This window comes from Buteo buteo, chromosome 24, assembly GCF_964188355.1.
Source record: "Buteo buteo chromosome 24, bButBut1.hap1.1, whole genome shotgun sequence".
NCBI classification, from domain to species: domain Eukaryota; kingdom Metazoa; phylum Chordata; class Aves; order Accipitriformes; family Accipitridae; genus Buteo; species Buteo buteo.
The window spans coordinates 1,929,671-1,950,680 of record NC_134194.1 but is presented as its reverse complement, the minus strand read 5'-3'; the positions used below and the strand labels follow the sequence as shown (position 1 = coordinate 1,950,680).

General features: G+C 42.1%; 1 protein-coding gene and 1 long non-coding RNA gene across 8 annotated transcripts in view; one reads left to right on the top strand and one right to left on the bottom strand.

The window, feature by feature from the left end:
* Positions 1 to 20,792, bottom strand: part of AFF4 (ALF transcription elongation factor 4) — a 56,123-nt gene extending 35,331 nt beyond the window's left edge. The window contains exons 1-3 of one of the 7 annotated variants that reach the window (XM_075057080.1): positions 20,617 to 20,789; positions 18,029 to 18,190; positions 968 to 1,094 (exon numbers count right to left, since the gene is read on the bottom strand). In XM_075057080.1, coding sequence (XP_074913181.1) covers positions 968 to 1,090 — 123 coding nt within the window. In that variant the 5' untranslated portion in view covers positions 1,091 to 1,094; positions 18,029 to 18,190; positions 20,617 to 20,789. Of the gene's footprint in view, positions 1 to 238; positions 513 to 967; positions 1,095 to 5,128; positions 5,398 to 18,028; positions 18,191 to 20,616 lie in introns of those variants that run through there. The other 6 variants (XM_075057082.1, XM_075057078.1, XM_075057081.1 and 3 more) reach the window with 6 other exon arrangements.
* On the top strand, positions 8,535 to 20,335 carry LOC142044518 (uncharacterized). Its single transcript, XR_012654356.1, has 3 exons — positions 8,535 to 9,049; positions 10,835 to 10,920; positions 19,017 to 20,335. It is a non-coding gene; the product is annotated as an uncharacterized LOC142044518 (long non-coding RNA).
* Positions 20,793 to 21,010: the final 218 nt, after the last annotated feature.

Genomic DNA, 21,010 nt, shown 5'->3' with positions numbered 1-21,010 from the left:
ATCTGGCATGTGCCAGCAACTAAGCACTATGCAGCCGCTTGCTCACTCCCCCTGCCCCGCAGTGGGATAGGGGAGAGCATCAAAAAAAACCCAAAACAAACAAAAAGGTAAAACTCATGGGTTGAGATAAAGACAGTGTAATAGGACAGAAAAGGAAGAAAATAGTAATAATTATAATAATAGTAAAATGACAATACTAATAATAAAAGAATTAGAATATACAAAACAAGTGACGCACAATGCAATTGCTCACCACTCGCTGACCGATGCGCAGTTAGTCCCCAAGCAGCGATCTGCCCCTCCCGGCCAACTTCCCCCAGTTTACACACTGGGCATGACGTGGCATGGTATGGGATACCCCTTTTGGCCAGTTTGGGTCAGCTGTCCTGGATGTATCCCCTCCCAATTTCTTGTGCCCCCTCCCAGTTTCTTGTGCCCCTCCAGCCTTCTTGCTGGCTGGGCATGAGAATCTGAAGAGTCCTTGACTTAGTATAAGCACTGCTTAGCAACAACTGAAAACATCAGTGTGTTATCAGCATTATTCTCATACTGAATCCAAAACACAACACTATTCCAGCTACTAGGAAGAAAATTAACTCTATCCCAGCCGAAACCAGGACAGCATGACACAATGGACAGTTTAGTTGTTTCAAGTTACTGTAGCAAAAGCAGAAGAAAGCCAAAAAACTTCATTATTTTATTACCCCTTTTCTCACTCCCTGCAAAGCAGCCCCTCCCCTAATATATAAAGGATTATATATCCCCTTATAGTAATAAGCATTATTATAAATCTGCTAGTAGAGCTGGTTAGTAACTGTCCATCCTTATTTTCAAGCCCTGCTTAAATACTTGGTTAGCATAAGAACTGTGGATTTGAAAAGAATGGAGATAAAAAGAAATTTAAAATATGAATTTGCATATGACTTCTGCTATAAAAACTGCATTTGTAAGAACTGCATAAACTCACAACTTTGTACGGTTCAGCAAAGAGAGGAGAGTTAGGTGGAAAGGCTTCTTCACCCTGTTGAATTTCTTGATTTCGCCTTTCCCTTTCTTTCATACGCAGCACATTCCGGTCTTCACGGTTCATGTTGCTATAAACAAAAAAAAAAATTTCTGATCACAGAAGGAAATGAGGAGGGATGCAAATGCACACAGTTAGCTCCTGCACCTGTTTTGCCAAAAGAATGATCTCAGTTACGAAGCCCCTGCTGACCATAGCTCCTCAAAACTGAAAAGATGTTTGTCCAATTTAAGACACCTCACACTTTGAAGAGCTGTAACCCACAGTCTACAGCTAGCTTCTGTTTCTAACAGGGAAAGTTTCTGCAGTAATAAAAAAATGAAAAAATCCACAAAGTCCTCAGGCAAGTAACTATTTCAAACCATTTCACCTGCTTGAATCATTTAGCTATTTCAACCCACGCTGTACATCTCCCATTCATTTCCAAAATACTTTTTCTCCTCCACATCCCCCAAATGTTCTGCAATTTTACTCCCTTACCCCCCCCACTCATTCAGTGCCTGACTTCTACTGGTTTTGGGTTTATTTTTGCTGCTGACATACCTTTATTGGCACCCATTCTCCCACATATTCTAACCTCAAGCTTTGATGTTGTTTCCAGGTCTCCCTTCCGCCCTGACTCCCAAAAGACATTTCTACTCAAAGCAGTAATTTCAGTGAAGTTCTGGCAATATTGCACCTTTTGCTTTAGAACATACAGTGTTCTCCTACTGCAAAAATGCAGATTAAAAAACTGCCAATCCCCCATCTTACAAATTTTAATTTGCAGTTTGGTCTTGCTGCTTAGTTAACAGAAATAGGTCAAATTGTTGCAACATGAAAAAAAAAAAGTTGGAAAAGATTCCCTTCAAGCTTGATAAAGCACTGCAACTTAAAGGAGTAAACAAAATAAGATGATAAATAAGGTGGAACTAACTCTTTTAACATGTGCTACCCTTCATATCAAGAGATTTATAAATGTGCCTTACTGATCTGCAAAAAGTATGGTAGGTGCTTCCAGGAAATAAATAGATGTTCTTCCACATAATTTGCAGTCTAAAATGAAAATGTCATCTGCTTAGAAGATCATTATTTCATGTTTTTAAGACAGGTGCCTGATTATTTAAAAAAAAATTTATTTGCTACAGCATTACTTTGAAAGCTATGCAAAACCAGCTATTCCATTCTAAACAAGATGACTTCGACCTATCAGTTTTTAAAATGTTAGTCTTTTCACCTTAATAACGTTTTAGCCTCATTTGACTTCATTTTGTCTACTACTCTGAATATAGTGAAATCTAAAAGGATGCCAAAACCAGAATAAACCCACACTGTAAGTTTAAATCTTTGATGCTTTTTAAGGTGACGGGTTTGTTGCACTTCCCTGCATTGTAAACAAGGTAAAAGTATTAGCATAATGCAACTCGATGCTGATATCAAGCCTATGAATACCATAACTTTTAAATTATATGTGAAAAATCATTCTTTTCTCCAGTTATCCTATAATCAGCTGACCTCATGTAACTGCAAGTGAACATCAAGGCTGGCTGCTGAGAGAGGGACCTGTACACTGGAACGTGGCAAGCAAACTACCTGGATCATTTTGGTATTAATGGCAAACTTTTAAAACAAGTTTGAGGCTTAAAAACCTTATTCTTCAGAATGCAGCCCAATTTCTTATACATGTAGGATTCAAGCAGAGACAAATATCAGATTTAATTACAGATACTGATCAGTTAAAGCCAACTGGAACAGTTCGAATCTAAGCCATTTTACTGTTAAAGGCAAAACGTGAGGCAAGGAATAGAGAGTACTCTATCTTTGAGTAGTTAATTCACATCAATACACCAAGATTGTGAATTATAAACAGCTACACATTTAGAAGATGATAATCTTAACTAAGAATTTTACAGCTACATTTAACAAATAGAGAATTAAATATTAACAAAGACCTTTACTAGTTTTTACAGAGACAAGCATCACCTTTCAAAACTGTATCAACATTTACTATAACTCTTGGGACTGAGGAAAAAAACCCCAACATTTGTACCAACACTATCACATGAGAGGAACATTATAGCAAAGATCCACTTGAGATCAGAGTTGGAGCAAAACTAGAGCTGATCTGGCTATACCTGCCAGGTCAATGTAAAATTACTCATCAGAAATATACCAGCTAATTACACTTTTTACCACTCCTCCCCAGTCTTTTGTAGTATAGTAAAGGATAAACATTGTCATGGGTAGTCATTTTGACCGTATGGGGATTTGGTTTAGTTTTTTAATTCTTTTAAATTTTATATTAAAGTCAATAGTTCAAATGTGATTCAAGTTAGACTTTTTTGTATCTGATCTTCTACATCTCTATACAGAGATATTTTAAGTGCCTACAATGTGTAGTAAGCTATTAAAATCACACTAGCACTAAATGTGTAAATAAACGAAGTTAGTGGGGCTTCCTTAACTCTGTACTTCACACAATTTCCCAGTCAAATTCGTATCTTCCACAGCCATGAAACGTAACAGAAGATAAATTTGCCTTTGTTCAGGAAACATAAGCAGTAGAGGTCCTTTGAAAAGCAGAAGACTAAGGCTTGCCTACTAAATCAACACTGCTAGCAATTAAATTCAGCATAGAGGAAACTGCAAAACTAAGTTTTCAGACCACTCCTAATTATAACAAACCTTTAAAATCCACTATCTAAAATTTACTACTGTGATTGAAGTTATGTACTATTTGCTGGTCCTCAGTTTTTTTGCCCAAGTCGGAGTGGACACCAGCCCTGCCTCAGGCTGGCACGAGAAGCCCCGTTGTCTCCCAGTTTTGATGCCGACCGGTGGGAAGGAGCTCTGCCGCACCACCACCACTCCCACCACTGCTGCAGACACATCAGAGCTGCACGGAGGCAGAACCGCTTCTCCCTCTCCCACGTCCACACCTGCATCCCAGATTTAAAGCTTTTCCCACAAGATAAAAGAGCCCGGAGCGGCTTGGTGCAGCTGAGCTCCTGCCGCCCCTACCCCACCCTCTGGGCAAGAGGACAGCATCGCTGCTCCTCCCTCCCCACACACCAGGCCTGGAAGAGGAAGACGAAGAACTTTTTGACTTGTAGCTGCTGCTGTCAAATGGATGCTGCTATAATTTCCCTTTTCTTTTTCCCAGGAGGCCTGAGCAAAAGTGAGAACAGCTAGGAGGAACAGAGCCAGGCTAAGAGAGACAAAACTAACGCCCCCACAGCAACGACCAAAGTCACCACATCTGGAGAAAGAAAAGTTCAAAAATTAAAAGAAATTTGAAAATGGGCCTAAAGCACAGCATAGTATTTCCATTTTTAGGAAGTCTAATTCTATATGGTTTGAGTCATTATTTGTGCACAGTTAGCCACGCTGTACTCTGCACAGTCTGTTTAGTATGTGATTTCACTACACAACTGACTCTCTTCAAATCTCACGCCTCTTCTCCAGCTCAATACGAAGAAAGGAGGAAGGAAATTCAGCAGGAAGTTCACAGAAACTTCTGATACAAAATTAACTTGTGTGTAGTCTTTAACCACTGTTAACTGCTGATCTAGACGTAATGAGCACATGAACTAGTCGAGCATCATCCAAATCATCCATACCAGAAACACAATTTTCATTTCTCATTCCAACATCTTACTAACTCCTATCTGGTATTTCTGTGCATTCTTAATCGAAAAAGGGCATGGCTTTGGCTAGGGTTCACTCAAGCAATCATCACCATGGACTTTATAACTCGCATTACGAAATTGCAGCGTTGCCACTGCCCTGCCCACTGGCTGCAGCCTTCTCCTGCTTCCCACCTCCTGCTCCCTCAGCTCAGGGGCAGGGGGACAGATCCCAGGGATGGGACTTGTGGACCACACTTTCAGTTTACAAAAAAAAACCCAAAACCCAAAAACAAACAAACAAACAAAACAACAAAAAAACCCCCACAATCCAACACACCCACATTGCCAAAGTTTTACTGGCAACGCTGTTAAAGGAAAGAGGACCTTGGCCAATTCCTGGGTGCAGGCATAGGACTAACAGCCTACTTCTCACCCCTCGTGAACCACAACAGGCATCCAAGAGCCTGTCCTTGTCCAAGTTCACCAGCACACTCACCAGCAGCAGCATCGCTCCGTCTTCCCAGGCACCGTAAGGCAAAACCATCAAAGGTGAAGTTCTGCCTGAGGAACCCTCTACGCGCAACCCGCCAAAAAGTGATCCAAACCCACTGCTTTTCAGGCAGGCATTAGTGGATCTTCAAAGCATGTTTACAACACCTTGACTTCCTTCAGGACATCCTCATTTAACTCAAGGGCTTTTTTCTATCTCAATTGGTTTCATAAGCAAGAGAAATCAAACAGTTCATTTATCCAGTGCCGGTTAATTGGCTGTGATGAAACACAAATTTTGTTTGACAACATTTGGCCATGAACGATAAACAGTCTTCAGAGAGAACACACAGTATCTAGCACTTCATGCAGGGCACACCCAGCTGCGTGAAGCACAGACAACTCAAATGAATTTTTTTTATTTAAAAAAAAAGGAGGAAAAAAAAAGCTGACAATCCTGCTTGTAATAAGGAATGATATGTTTTCAGAAGGCGTTTAAAAATACCAGAAACTGCCTTAACGCTGCATCCAACTCCCTCCCAAAGACACCTGTTACCTATTTCAAGTATTTTTCTTACTTGTACCATGAATAGCAAGAAGTATCTAAGGAGTCAGCATGGCATGCTTCTCCCAACTCGTGCGTCAAGTATGGCATAGCTACTAGTCCTGTCACTAAAATCAAGTATACAATCCTAAACACTACTCTCTCAGCTTTTAATACAAATGCACTCACAAAAGAACTGTTAAAAAAAGGAGAAATTAAAAAATAACTGCCCTGCAACAACAAAATTAACACAAACCCACCAACACACAGAACAGGAACATGCTCTGGTGTCACCAAGAACTATTTAATACTTACTTACTATACTTACTACATAAAGTGAATGTGTAGACTTAACTTCTAGCTTTCTATGTTACGGTAAAGAAAAAAAAACACACAGAAAAAAATAAAACATTTCCTACTAAAATGATACAGCTTTGCACAACAAAGTACAAAGAGTATTTTAGAGGATAATCACAATGTTGTAAATATGGAAGTACTACAATCAAAGTCATCTTCATAGAGTTTTGTAACACTGGAATTTACAGAGAGAAAGAGTTTACAGAGAATTCAAATAATATTCATGTGTCAAGAAACAGGAGAAAACCAACTTTTGAAAAGGACAAATATTCTGTTTTATTTCTCTCCCTCGCACCTTTTGACACAAAGGCTGCAGTCTTCCATCAGCTCTGGTTAATACCGCAGTGGTATTCTGTGCCAAGGGAGGGGTATTTAGCCTGGGGTGGGTCCAACTGCAAATGGTATCTACTCCACCAAAGAAAAGGTTGGTTGTACCAGCAGTATTCTTAAATTATAACTCAGTATAAATCAACTTGCTGTTAGGCACACTCACACAGTAAGACTGCATACGTGAGCATAAGAAAGCTTGAGCCATAATCTCATTTAGATATTTTGATGAGAATGAACTTTCACATAGCTCTGTCTGTAGAAGAGAGCTATCCGTCTTTCCAAGGGTTCATTAGAAGGTCTGAGCTATTGGTAACACAATGCAAATACAACTGTATTGGTAATACGATACAAACCAGTGATTCCGTTAATATAAACACAAATGTCGCCTTTCTATAATATTAACACAAATGTTTCTACCCCACACCCTTCATGTCAGGGATTCCTTCTGCACATTTAACAGGGAGATCATAAAGTACTGTAAGAGCTGGATGCGAACACCTTTGTACATATTGTGAGGGTGGGAGACCTTTTAAAAAAAAAAACAAAAAGAAAAAAAAGTTGGACTAGGTCAGGTTAATGTTTCATGAGAACTACCAGGGAGGGCAGAGCTAGCAGTTTGCTGTAGGCACTTCTTCTTGCTCATCTCCAAAACACCGCAGAAATCCCCAAGAAAGCACGATGTGCCTGGACTTGCCGCTGCTTCTCAGACAAACGAGCACAAATCCTTCACCACCGTTAGTCGAGAAAAATTTCGCAGTAATTTTTGTAAGAGCATGTTGTTAATTCCAGTGTCTCAGTTAAATGACATTGCAAGTAATTACATCCTGCTCTTTAGTTTTATGTGCCAGATTCCCCCTTCATCCCTCAAAACTGTATCGAGTTACCCAAGTATTAGCCAGCCAGCGTCTTCTACTTGAGAAGCCACCACACTGCAATGATGGATAAAAGAATTATAGTGATCATTTGTAACTCAACACTAACTACTGGAAAAGGACTTGGGGATCCTTCAGAACTAAAGAGGCTCTGTAAGTATAACGTTTCATTAAACAAGTTCAGATGAGAAATGGGTATATTATATACATGAAATTCAGCACATAGAAGCAAGGACTGCATCTGGACTAAGGTAAAAGTTAACATCCAGCAATTGGATTTTAGGAATTTCCTAACTTTAGCAGTTGCAATACAGCTCATTTAAAAGTGAGTTTTAAGTCCACTTCTAAAATATACTCCTACAATAGCTTGAAATTGTTTACATCCAGGAAGAATTTGCAAGACTGGTTTGATTATTCAGAAATAGCAGAGAAATAGGGAAGCCTAGGAAATGACAGCACAACTCCCTGCTCTCTCCTCCTCTCTCGGGGACGCACACAGCAGAGGAAGGTTCATCATTCCTCCATCGACTGTCCCTCCACCTGCCACAAAGGAACCGCACAGGCAGATGGCACAGACCCCACGGAGCAACGACCCAACAGTGGTGTTACTGACTCTCAAAGAATATCTCTAAGATTGAATGCTGTGATACAGCAAAGCCATCATCTACTGAAGTGGTCGTTTTTTGCATCTACCACAACGCCAGGTCAGGACTCCGAGTCAGGTAAGACAGACGACCCTCAGCGTACTCTTGTTATCAATAACCGAGCCTGAGCCAGAAGTAAAGCTCATTTCTGCTGCTAAGCGAACCAGAATTTCAACTTTGCCTTCTCTGACGGATGCGCTTGACCCCCTTTAACCAAACCAGCAGTATTTTGGTTCCGGTTCCACGGGAGGTAAAGGCCTGAGCTGTAGCCGGGCCGAGAACTCCTCTAGCAAACCCACCAAGGAGCAGAGCGGCACAGGGAAGGTGGTGGGTACGAGGGGCCTGGTGCGTACCTCTCCCACTGGATGCAATTTGTCTACAAGCCAACCACTTTATCCCGTCAATGTGACGGCCTGCTTGGAGCTCTCCTGGCTAGGCAGCACGGCGGCGATCTCCAGCAACGAGATCTTTTACCAACAACAGATGGCTGGATGAGCCCGATTTGAGTTCTCCCTGGACGGCAACTGGACTGCATGCCATGAAACTCTCCCCTTGAGCAGGGATGCCTCCCAACGTTAAGAGATATTAGTCGTTTAGCTCAAGTAAGGAAGTTTTAAATGGAACGAATCACTTGAAGTTGTAATATTCTGTGATTTAGGATGCTGTTTGCTTAGCTTTACTGACTCGCTGCGAGTAGCTCGATTTGCCGAAGCCTTAGGCCGCAAGCTGTAAACTTTCACTTAGATTTACTGAACGTGTACCCGCTTAGTCAAAACAGGGGCCTCCAGCGCCAGCGTAAATCGGGAGATAAGGAGGCTTCAAGGCCACCATCGTCAACAGCAGCTGCAACTCGACAAGATAACGAACGGCCTGTCTGGAGACGGTGCGGGAGTCCAATAAGGAGCCGGAGGATCCCAGGCCGGGATCACTATTGGACCAAGGGGCGCATGGAGGGCGCGTGAAGAGCGCGTGAGGGGCGGGTGATTAGTCTGTAGAGGTTTAATTGCCCAGGGATTTCTTTGTTCGGGTTGGTCCCTCCTCGAAGACACCCAGCTAGAGCCGACCCTGCTGCTGTACCACTCTATTAAATTATTTATGAGATTCGATGCCTGAAAGTCTGTTTCGGGAAACCTGAGGGCTCGAACTTCGGAGCGAACTAACACCAGACGCCTGGATGGAAGGTAAGTGATCAATTAGCATGCTAAACTTCGTAATCCTAAGCGATATAAAGGATTGATTGCGCACATGTAATTTTTTAGACATAAACCGCTGATCAAATTCTTTAAAACACTCATCTGCAACACCTTCCCAAGTTTTTTGCATTTCTATTTGCTTCATCTTGCAATACCAAAACTACTTTCAGGGATATGGGCTTTCTTAACCAAGGCAATGACATTCTTTTAACATCATCTGAAGCTCAAGTCCTGACATCTCACAGTTCAGAAAATAAGAAAACCAAAAGTACTACAGAGCAGACTGAACTCAGTAGAGCTTTGCCATCCACCGGGAACACAATTTTGTTTCTCATGCAAATCTCAACTCGGCAAACTTCAGCCCAATTCAATCTCGCTCTCATTGACATTCTCCTCATCCTTTCAATTCTCCATCGCTGGTAGATTCTATAATTTGCAGAGTGCAAAGATGGAGCACCATGAACACAAAATTTTTTACATGCAATCTTTTCATGTCCACACAGGCTAACCAAAACATATTCTAATACTGTTTCCCAACAATATTCTGCAGTTTAATTGGGCAGAAACTTAATAACCAAATTCCTGTGCCTACATGTTCTTCTGTTTCAACTTTGAAGCCAAGACAATTGGTGTTTAAATTTTATTAAGCAATAGTTATTCAGACATCCAACATTAATCTGGCTATTATAGTTCTGACTTCCTCACATTAATTTACTTTCATAAAAGATATCATTACATTTGAGTGTTATGAACTCTATGGCAGTAGAATTAAGAAAGGATTCACATCACAGAAATTCTCTGATAAATATGCTCTGTATAAGATGTGAAACAGTAGACAATGTTTTAATGAGGTGCCATCTAAACTAAAAGAGTAAAAAGGCATAAGGGAAAAATCACATTCATTTCAAGGTTCACATACTTCTCCCATCTTAACAGAACTACAGAAAAAGCAAGGAGAGAAAAAGTTTATCACATACACTACCCAGGTTTAACTGCCATTTCCTCCAGCCTTATTGAAAGATCATCTGCTTGCACTGTCTCACAAGACATTTATCTTGGACTTCCTATTGAAACCAAGGTTCACACATTCTACTGCATAACATACTAAAATGAACATCAGGGTTTGAGATAATAATTTCTGGCACTGTATAAACCACTTAGGTCTTTTGTAACTGCTCACAGTAGTAAGGCCTCTTCCACATGACAGCACTGTATAAATACCGATAGCATCTCTGCCTCTTCCCCTCGCTCTTTCAAGCACAGCTTATTTGCTAAACACACCTTTTATTCGATGCATCTTCACAACACAAGCAGCAGTAATAGAATATTTTGGAGCTATTAATACATCATGCACCCAGCTCTACTTGGTACTTAAAGCAAAAGGTAATTTTTAAAATTTGAGAGCACAGTACGGGTGTGGTTCCTAGTCCCTGGTCCAGGGCAGACGCCCAAAGCAGTTCCCACCCCGTGTCGTGCTCCTGCCCGCACCACTCTCCTCATTGTGCTGACACAGCCATTTATTGGAGCTGGTTAAGCTGAATTAGGGAAATCTGTGCAGGTTCAAAATAGGTATTTTGGGAGCAGGGTTATTTTTGAACACAGTTAAGTTCAAACGCTCCATGGTCCCCAAAAGAGTCATATCAGCATTAGAGAGCAGGAATAAGCAACCTGTTTAAAACAAAAAAACAACAAAAAAAATGTAACAAACACCTCCCCCCCCCCCAAATCCACCAAAGTCTCATTAAATTACTGCCTATGGTTTTTGCATCACAGCATCATAGGTGGACTTTGTCTGCAACAGCTGATGAGCAGCATGATTATGACCGATGAAACAAGACCAAGAGGATGCTGGAGAGCAGGTGAGCAGAGTAGCCAGTGTTAAGTAATTTCACCATTTTATAATTTAACTCTCTTCAGAAACATGGGAAAACTCTCGAGGTATGCTACAGAACGACCGAGTAGCATAACAAAGTGAATGTTTCCACACTGTTACCAGAACAACCGAAGGGGGTGGAGGGGAAGCATCAAAAAGCCAACCGAGTTCATGCATGTCAGCATGGAAGTATCTTTTCAGAAGTGACAGCTTGAACTCACATAGCACCAACAGTCCCCATTAGCAGTTACGGTATTTCCAGGATTGCTTTGCATTTTGAGAACTGGAAGGGTTCATAGACTGCTTAAAATCCACAATTTCGCATACCAGAAAAGAGAGAATAAGAACTTTAACTCCAATTCCCAGTTTTCAACCCTAACTTGTATGCAAAACGTACCAAATTCATTACCATTTGCTACCTGTCTAAAAACTGCTATCAATAGGTGAATGACATGACAGCTCCGAGACCTGGGATACTTTCTGGTAACTTAAAATCTCCTTTTTCAATTGAAGTACACTAAGATGATGAGAGTGCATATTAGTTAAACTTTGGAAAACCCACTAGAGAAGAGGAGTATTTAAGATTTGCAGACCAAGCAAAAAAAAATTCCAAGCGAGAGGAAGGGACCAGAACTATCTACAGAGGTAAGCTGAAATTCAGCAGGAAAGCCACAGCTTTGATGTGCAGTGCTTCCAAACAAACACTAGTTAAAAAAGTTGGGAAGTTTTAACCTTTCACCCTACCTATTAAATGCCACCTGTATTTTATAATCCCCGTAAGCAGACTGAGAAAAACATTAAAATTTCAGCAGCCACTGAGTACCAAGACATTTAGCATAGTATCAATTGCTTCAGGAAACAGTTGATAAATGTTAATTTAGCTATACAAACCCTTTTGATAAAGTGACATTACCTTTCTTCCCCTAATGACATTAAGTTGGGGGTTTTTTTTCCCCTCAAAGTTCTTAACAGCTTTTTCTCACTTTTCTGGATGTGGCCTTAAAACAAAAGTCATGCTGTTCACAGGTCTATCAGATTTAAGCACCAAAAAGAGACACCCCGGAGAGAGCTCGCGCTGCTCCCTGTTCCCAGGGTCCCTGTGTCCCAGGCAGGACAGCCGGGAATCAAACGGTGCCTTCGCGGTCGTCCCCGCAGAGCGCCAGCACCGCTCGCGTGCAACCCACTCCCATCCAAGGGCCGCGCAGTTGCACCAGAGATATGATAATTATGAATAATACTCATTACAAAGTATCTTCCGCGGAAGATACGTAAACAGTTTTTGGTCAACCCAGACCAAAAACTTAACTTCTGCATTTGATAAACTAGTAAAGGCGTTGTGCAAGCTGGTTTTGAACTGCTGTTCCTAACGTATTTTTAACTGTAAGCTAAAAGACTTGACAGACATGAAAGTGCAAAACATAGAATCATTACATATATAATTTAAGGTCAGCAAGACTTGGTGAACCTTGCCACTAGAGAAGGGAGTTAAGCTTTCTGTCATATGAATTTAAAGAAAAACAGAAGGAACCTTGCAAAAGTCTTGTCAAAATTCAGTTGAATTTCAAAACACTTAATGCAATAGACCAGAGTTTATACAGAGACTTCCAGGGCATCAGTTTGTTACAAAGCTTAAATCTGATAATGTGTCTGTTAACAGATAAAACTGCTTTCAAGTGCTACAGGAATTACATGGCAAGAAATGCTTCTCATTGCTAAAGCTTCCAGGGATATGGTGGACAAACTAGCTTCAATTAAACAGTTTTGTTGCCTTTCTTAGGCACCTGGCATGGATGGCAACTCCTCATTTTTGGTTGAGCTAACTGAATTTTACTAATGACAAGCTAAGATTAATTTTTTTAAGGTATGATTCACTATTTACTTACACATAATAATTCAAAAAAAATATTAAGTTGTATAATGGATTAAAATAAATTGTATAAATACAAAGTACACTCCCGCTAGCAAGAAATCACCCCATTATACTAGCCAATGAGATCCAAATTTTGTATTCCTCTTCAATAGAAACAAAGATTAAACCACACCCATTTTTTACCATCTTTAGTTTTTGAGCCTGTCAGTAAATCATGACTGAACGTACTTTAACATTCCTCTGACTAAATACATGCTGGCGTGTGCCGCGACGAGCGAGCAGGAGTGCCACGCCGGTGCTCCCCTCTCCCTGCCCGTGCCCCCCCCCACGCACACTGCACTGCTCCTCTGCATCAGCAGAGCGAACGGCAATTGGACTTACCCCCCAAAAACCCCCAAACAAACAAAAAATCAACACGAGCTCTTCAGCCCAATTAGGTGCATGAAGAGGACACTGTGAAAACATCTTTAAATGTCAATTCAGCATGGATCATGCTTCATGTGGCCATAAAAAAAATGTAATTTTTTTCTTAAAAAAGAGAAAACTGGAGAAAAAAATAAAGAAAAAAATAAGTCGTTTTTTAGGAGTTTATTAGTGATTAACAAATTTAAGCTGAAGACTACTTGTTAAAACTCTCTCCTAGTAAAACATATTTCTGGTAATTATTGGCTCAGAATGTGTCACAGTACAAATGTATTTTTTCCTCGTTAAATATAATTGGTGCAGGTATTTCAGCAGAAGTAATCATTGCTCCAGGAAAAAACCTTTTCACCCTTTATCTTTTAAAGGCTATCTACACCATACTTTTCACCATGTCAGATCGGTTTAACATGATGCTAATTTATCCTATCAGCATCACAAGGACAAAATTAAATATAGTTTCCAAACTTCACCAGTCAATTTAAAACAATATATCAAGCAGGTACAGTGGCCATACTGCTTTCCGCCTACAGCCAGTGTGAACTGCAGTAGCCACATACCAGCACGGGTCACTGACGTACAAACCACACGCAAACTAGAAGGTTTAATGGTAAATCTCAAACAAACAGAAAAGCCTACCACCAGCAGCCCCCTACCCACCCAAATATACAAAAACCTACTCCAAACACACAAAATTATCAGTAAGCTCTTTTCCATACAGGACCACCCAGCACATCAAAAAAAGACATGATATAGGAGAAATAACAGTCCATTTTACCTCACCTTGGCCCATCTTTATGCTTCACGGCACTTGCAGTTAAAAGAATAAAATAGTATTAAGAAATTATTGTAAAATGAAGCACTTTTCAATCACAGCAATTTCCATTATGTTACTAGTCTTATTTATGCCAAAATACAGTACAACTCGCTAAATTAAATTTACAATGTGTTCCTCCATTAAGTCCTTTAACCCATTTTTCTATATTCAATTTTTCTGAAATTTTCATCTTAATGGCTCAATTTTTCAGATTTGGACTTTCACCAAGCAATTTTTAAATTATCTTTAAATAAGGAAATGCTTATGCTAATAGTAATGAAACGTTAGAAAATGAAATTGGCAGATTTCTTTTTTTTTTTTTCCAGAAATACTGGTTACTCCTCTGCCCACAAAATACATAACATCACACAAAAACTAAATTCCCATTTTGATGTGGCTTTTTTGGTTTGCTTTTACCCTCCCCTATAGGAAAAATACTCCATTAGTTGCTCTGCAGCCAAACTATACAAAGAGAATTGTGGACTCTTATCTCCTCATCCTACTCACTTTAATGATTTGTGCACATCAAAGCCTGATTAAAACCATTTAAGCACTTCCATCACTGAAATCTCTTTAACGTCTTTTGGAAATTAAATTAAATGCAGAAACAAAAAAAAAAAATACATGCGAATGGACAAAGGTGTACAATTATCATCAGCTAAATTGAGCTTTTATAGTAACGTTAGCATAGATGGTGACATACACTTTTAGTATTTTGAAGTATAATTTATATAACAATATTGCAGACAACCAATATAAATATTAAATATTCATTTAAAAACAGACACTTGCAACAGGACCACACTAAGGAAAGTGCGTTTACGTTTCCGACTGTTCTACACAGCCCTAAAGCGCAAGAGGGGAAAAAGCACTGAATGTAACTGCCTGCTAGGGTAAATAAAGCTATCACAGCTTGTTTCCAGATTTTCTGATGCTGGAGGACCAGTTACACTAACATTGCCTTATATGGCTTCAGGGTGGTTGCACATTTATCTATGAGTGCGTGTCTATCTATGGGTAGATGCCTACTACCTCAGTATCTACACGCTATACGCAGCCAGAAGAGCAACAAAGCACCTGCTCTGTTCTCCTCATATTTATTTGGTTTCTGTATTTGAAACGCACTTCCATTTCTCCCATCGCTGCCTGATCGCAGATCACCATTCAACTCTTGAAGTAAAGATTCACATGTACCTGGTACACTTCAGTGAGAAAGTAGGAAAGAGAGACTTGTGCAGTGCTGTGAAATTTCAGCAGAAAGCAAAACTGTTGAGGAAAGTATCTAATATGGAGTAATTTACCCTGACGAAATCTTGATATGAGCCAAGGACAAGTTTAAACAATTTTTCCTCTCTGAAGAGTCCTTTTTAACTGGTCACTGGTTAGAAACATTGTTTTCCCAATGTTTGGTTCTAAAAATTAAACATGCTAATATTTTTTCCTTAAAATTGGAAAATATATGCAAATAAAATGATGTCTGATCCAACTATAGTGAGACACCAAGCACTCAGCTCTGTTTCCAGGAGATTACAAAGTTACAGCATATCAAAACCTAGGTGCCTTCTCATTTTAACACTGTATACAGTAAAAGTTACAGAATTTTAAAAGCACTAAGTTTAAGGATCCACTTTGGTTCAACACATTCTCGAACACTTTTCCCAAGCCCAGCAGTCACCCCTGAGAGCTTCAGGAGGGGCACACACATTTCCAGGGTTTGCTTCTCCCCCTCCACAAATAAACCACCAAACTTAAAAACTAAGGGAAGTTTCGAGTCCAGTCCAAAAGACAAGGATCTTAACGCTAATCTTAGAAGCTGTAGATAATGGGGGAAGAAACATCAATCCTTTGCAGGAAAATAATCACAGTGCTAACATTGAAGAGAACCGCACCATTATTCTGGCCTGTTGTCTACTATATCTAGTCTTCACACCCCCAATGTAGCAATGGGAATATATAGCAAGAAACTGCCGTGAGGCTGCAGAGGAGTACATCTATCCACAGGGAGAGATTTGGAATGATAAAACAGTCTCTCCTGAAAAATGTGATCACTACAGGATTACAGTATTACTAAAAGTACACTCTATATTTGTTTAGTTATAAAACATGGAAAGCAACACACTCAAGTAAATTATCAATAAATGTTATGACATGAATAAAAACTAAGATGAACGTAAAAAAAGAGAGATCAATAAAAGGGGGCTATGAGCTGTCCAGTGATGTATTCTTGGGACTGGGTACCATAGCTCAATAGAAAGAAGTGCAGAAAAACTTCTCTTAATGAGCTGTTAACAGAAGAAAATTAGTTCAAGACTTCAGGGAAAGAACTTCTCTTATTCAATGTTTGTACAGTACCGAGCACAAGGTTTTTTTTTTTTCTCTTTTTTTCCTGTTGGTACTTGGTGCTACTGCCAGTTAATAAACCGGGTTTTAATTCATCAGCGAGAATTAACGAATCAAGTAAGAACAAGAGACAGAGACATGACAACTTGAAAAACTACAACCTAATGCACTTGGGGAGAAAATAAGTTCACTACGTTAGGGAAAAGACAGATTTGACACACAAAGTTGGAGAAAGAAGCTTAGAAGGTAGTAAGAATTACAGAGCCTGGGGAGATGGCAGACACCAAATTAGACACGAGCGCATGAGGCAAACAATATCACAGCTACGGGGAAAATGGAATTTTGGACGGCACGTACGAAGCTGGCACAGAACCAGACAAGGAAGCAAGCCGTGCTACGCTGCAGCTATGTGCTGTGCTAGGCACCTTTACAAAAGTCATAGGCAACATCAGATTTTCATTTCAGAGGGTACCAATACAATTATTCAAAATGGGAAACCTCAACTCAACAGGAATATGTACATCTAGGTTAAGTATCCAAAAGGAGAATAAAACCAGATTCCCACAGGAGAAAAATATACAGCAAGAGAACAGTACTACTTCAAAAATTCAGGCTGACTAAACTTACGAGAAAAGCTTTATGACAGGAAGGAGCACGAGCCTGTGCAGTTTTATTTCCTAAGCAGTGACAGAACCCCTATCATTTCACAAGCTGGAAAGCATCTTGTTAGTCATTAGTAACTGCAGAGAAGGAAAAATCCTGCAAGAGAAAAATAATTGCCAGGCAAGTTTTACAGTTCTATGAACCCGATTTCTTATTTTCTTATTTTAACACAGCTAGCAATATATTTTACATACATCTAACCCTCCTCTATCCAAATGTAATCTGTTAAAGTTTCCTGACTCATTTCCAGACAGTCCCTCTTCATCCTATGGCCCCTCCATCTCCCCACAATTTGAGGCGTTCTTTCCTCACTGCTTAGTGAAGATGACATCACCGTCCCTTCTTTCTTGATACAAACTCCATGACAGACATTAAAATCGAATGACAAGGAAGGCAGGTGAACTCAAGTTTAGTTATTTCTTAGCCTCTGTCGAAGGTAACTGTGAGACTATAGTAATGAGAGAAAGGAAATATGCCTGTAGAACAAACCACATGTGAGTAACAATCTGAAATTATGCGACCAAGAACAATTACTGCAGCAGAAAAGAAACCTCAGAGTCACTAAAATCTCAAGACTATTACATCCTCTGACAGGTAGACCCCAAATACGACACTGTGCGACTAACTTTCCTCCCAGCTCTATGTACACATTGCTGCTGGTAGAGGCGGCCTCTTGAAGGATGCTCATACTCTTTCCATATGCGCAGCAAAGGCAAAATCTGCCTATAGGACTGGTGCTCGTTTCATATCTCAACTCTCCAGATTCAGCCTCAGACACGGCCATCAGTGGTTAATATTTCTACCCTCAACATCGTAGATTTCTGTTGATCTAGAGCAAAGAGTAAGAGTAGTAACAATTAAAAAAACTCAGAAAACAAGAGGATGAGCAGGAAGGAAAGGAAGAGAGGCATCAGAAGCAGATATGAGCTGTTATGGCAACTCTCACAAGCACTGAAAATACAGGTGGGAGGACAGCAGTTTCACCATCACTTGGTCAGAGAGTCCCCTGTCTGCTTCAAAAGATGCTGCGAACTGCTCTGTCAGTCAGTAACGCACAAGTCCTGTATGTCTTGAGTCACATCCGACATCCAGGAGCAACCACGGTGGAAAAAAGTGCAGCAGAACATCCTTGCCAGCAGCTGTGAGCTAGAAAAGAAAGAAGGAACTAACGTGTATGTGCCAACTTATTATCTACTAACTGTAAAGTCAGGGCAGGTTTCTGCTGCAACTATTTACCTACAAAACCTGAACAACGCAAAGTATATGGCATTTGCAGATAAAAAAATGTGGCATCTTCTCGTTAAATAGTTGGGTCATAATCACGCAAAAGCATTTGTATATTCCGGCTTACTAAAAAGACAACCTAGAAATCCAAATAATATTTCACTGAAGTTTCATCATGCTTTATCACGTTCAGATCATTATAACTGGGAAGAATGCAAAACACACAAATATGACTACTTTTTTTTTTTTTTTTGGTTGCTGTGTGCCTTCTTGCACAAAACCTAGCCTCTTGCACAGGGGCTCAGTCTCGTTCTCTCAGTGTTTGAGACATAGGAGAAAAGTCATAAAATGAGAAGTGTGGAGATGTTTAAAGAAAATATTAAGGACCAGAAATCATTTTTGAGACTAGAGTTGAAGTTTACTTTTTTCTTTCATGATTGTTAAAACTCTTCAACAGGGGAGAGCTTGCTCTTGCTCAAAGCTGCAAATACATCGTGCAGCAGTTAGGAAGTCATAAAAATCAATATTGATACCTTAATAAAGCCAAGATATTAATAACACCAAAGGGTAAAATTTTTTTTCTTGTTATTGACCAACAAGAACTGCATGATTACCATTACAAGCCATCGTCAAACTCCAGTATAACACCTATATACAGTACCTATGTGACTAAGGCTATGTCACACCTTGCTGAAGCAGACGACACAACAGTAGCGCTGTGAGTTTAATAATGTTTCTCTCATTACAGGAGATAACGAAATGACAAATCGAGCCTACAACCACTCCTCCAAAGCGCTTGACTAGACCCTATTTCGCAATAACGCCCCTGGGCTGCAAAGCGCTCCATTCCAGTGACTTCAGAGGAGTATTCAGAAGTTTTAAAGAAATGTAAGGAATGAGAAATACACCCATGAGGAGAAGTTCAGTAACTAGAAGGGAGCTGGCAAGAAGGTGACAAATGAAAGCACAGACTTGGGCAGAACAAGTTAATTTCAAACACTACTGATGCTGAGTAAGTGCCTTGTTCAGCTCACACAGAGGCAAGTGGGAGGTCTGACTGACATCAGTGGAAACATGTGAACATTTAAAACCATCAAGAGTCTTAGTAAGTAAATGATCAAACAAGACCGTAATAAGCCGAGGAAGCGGGCTTGTGAAATAGAGGGGCCCACACCTGCAAAGCACAGCTCTCTCTTCATTAGAACATCATCTTTTCGGGGTGTATTTGAGATACGGGCGTAAGCACTCTCAGTTTTCCCCCAAAACAAAGTTAACCACTTTCCCATTTCAAGAAGTGAATGAAAGACACAGCAACTGAAAGCACTAATATCTGTATTACAGGTCTCGATGCTTTCTTGCTTCATTTTGTTCATTGGGGGAAAAAAAAAAGAAAAAAAAAGAAAGAAAAGCACTTCTCAGCCCAAGCTCAAGAAACGTTAAGCGATCGCCCTTCTGATTACGAAGTACAACGCAACCCTCATCAGGGATGATGCTTTTACGTAACAACCACCTCGTCGCTCACAAGGAGGATGCGACTGCGTGTCAATAACCCCGAGACTCTCCCTTCTCCCGACCTTCGGCAGCACCTACCCGAAGCCATTTCCTACGACCACCGCAGCGCCCAGCAGCACCCAGCCCTGCCAGCTCCATCCCCGGAGCGGCTCAGGGCCTCAAACGCACGGAGCAAAGGGGAAGGAACAAAGCCCTGACGTCAATTACTGGAAAAGGATTAAACCCATCAGCTAAGAGAGGGGAACGCATCGGCCCCATTAGCACCGGGAACCGTCCCGGACACCTCTTCCCCACGGGGGTCGCCCCGGTTTTGCTCTCCGGGGTGAGGGACCCGGCGGGGGAGCCGTGCCCGGCCCAGACACCCACCGCCGCTCCCACCGGGTGGGTAACTCCTCTCGATGTGTCACTCGCCCGTGTCCGTGTGCGGGGAAACACGGCGGTCCCGCGGTTTTGAAACGGGGAGAGACACGCCGTGGAACGGGGCCATCCCAACCGTCCGGGACCGAAGCCTCGCTGGGGGGGGGGGGGAAGGACGGACACACGGACACGCACGGACCCGGGGACGGGACGGGGCCCGCGCAGGTAAAACTGGCAACGGAGAGCCGGGCCGCGGCCGGGGGAGGGACGGCTCCGGGCACGGGAAAGCCCCCCGAGAAGTGAGCCGGGGGGCTGATGGTGGGGGGGGAAGCACAGCCGGGTCCGACGGCGGCCGCTACCGGGATCCTGCCCCTTCCCCGCCGGCGGGTACCGGGGGGTGGGGAAGCCGGTCCCGGCGGACCCCCCCCCCCCGCCCTCGCCCGCCCCGGCGCACGTCCCCACCCCCGGCTGCGTCTCACCTCCGTTCGCCGCTCCGCTAGGCCCGGACCATTTCCTGGCTGCCGCCACCGGCCCGCCGGGCGGGGAGGACACGAAGAGGCCCGAGGGAGCGGGGGCGTCGCCGCCGCCGAGCCACCGACCGCCCGGGGAGCGCAGGAGCAAGCCCGGACCCCGGCGGGGCGGGGGGGGGGGGGGGGGGGGAACGAGGCCCGGGGGAGGTGGGGGGGGCTCACGGGCGGGAGGCGACGGCGACTCCCCAGGGGTCCCACCGCTCCATCGCGGGACGGGGCCGGGCTGGCGGCGAGGCGAGGTCGGGGAGGGCCGGCGACGTCGGCCTTGGGCTAGACCCTCGGCCCCCTCGCCCGGCTCCGGCCTCCCTCCCGGCCTCCCTCCCTCCCTCCGCCCGTCCTGCCG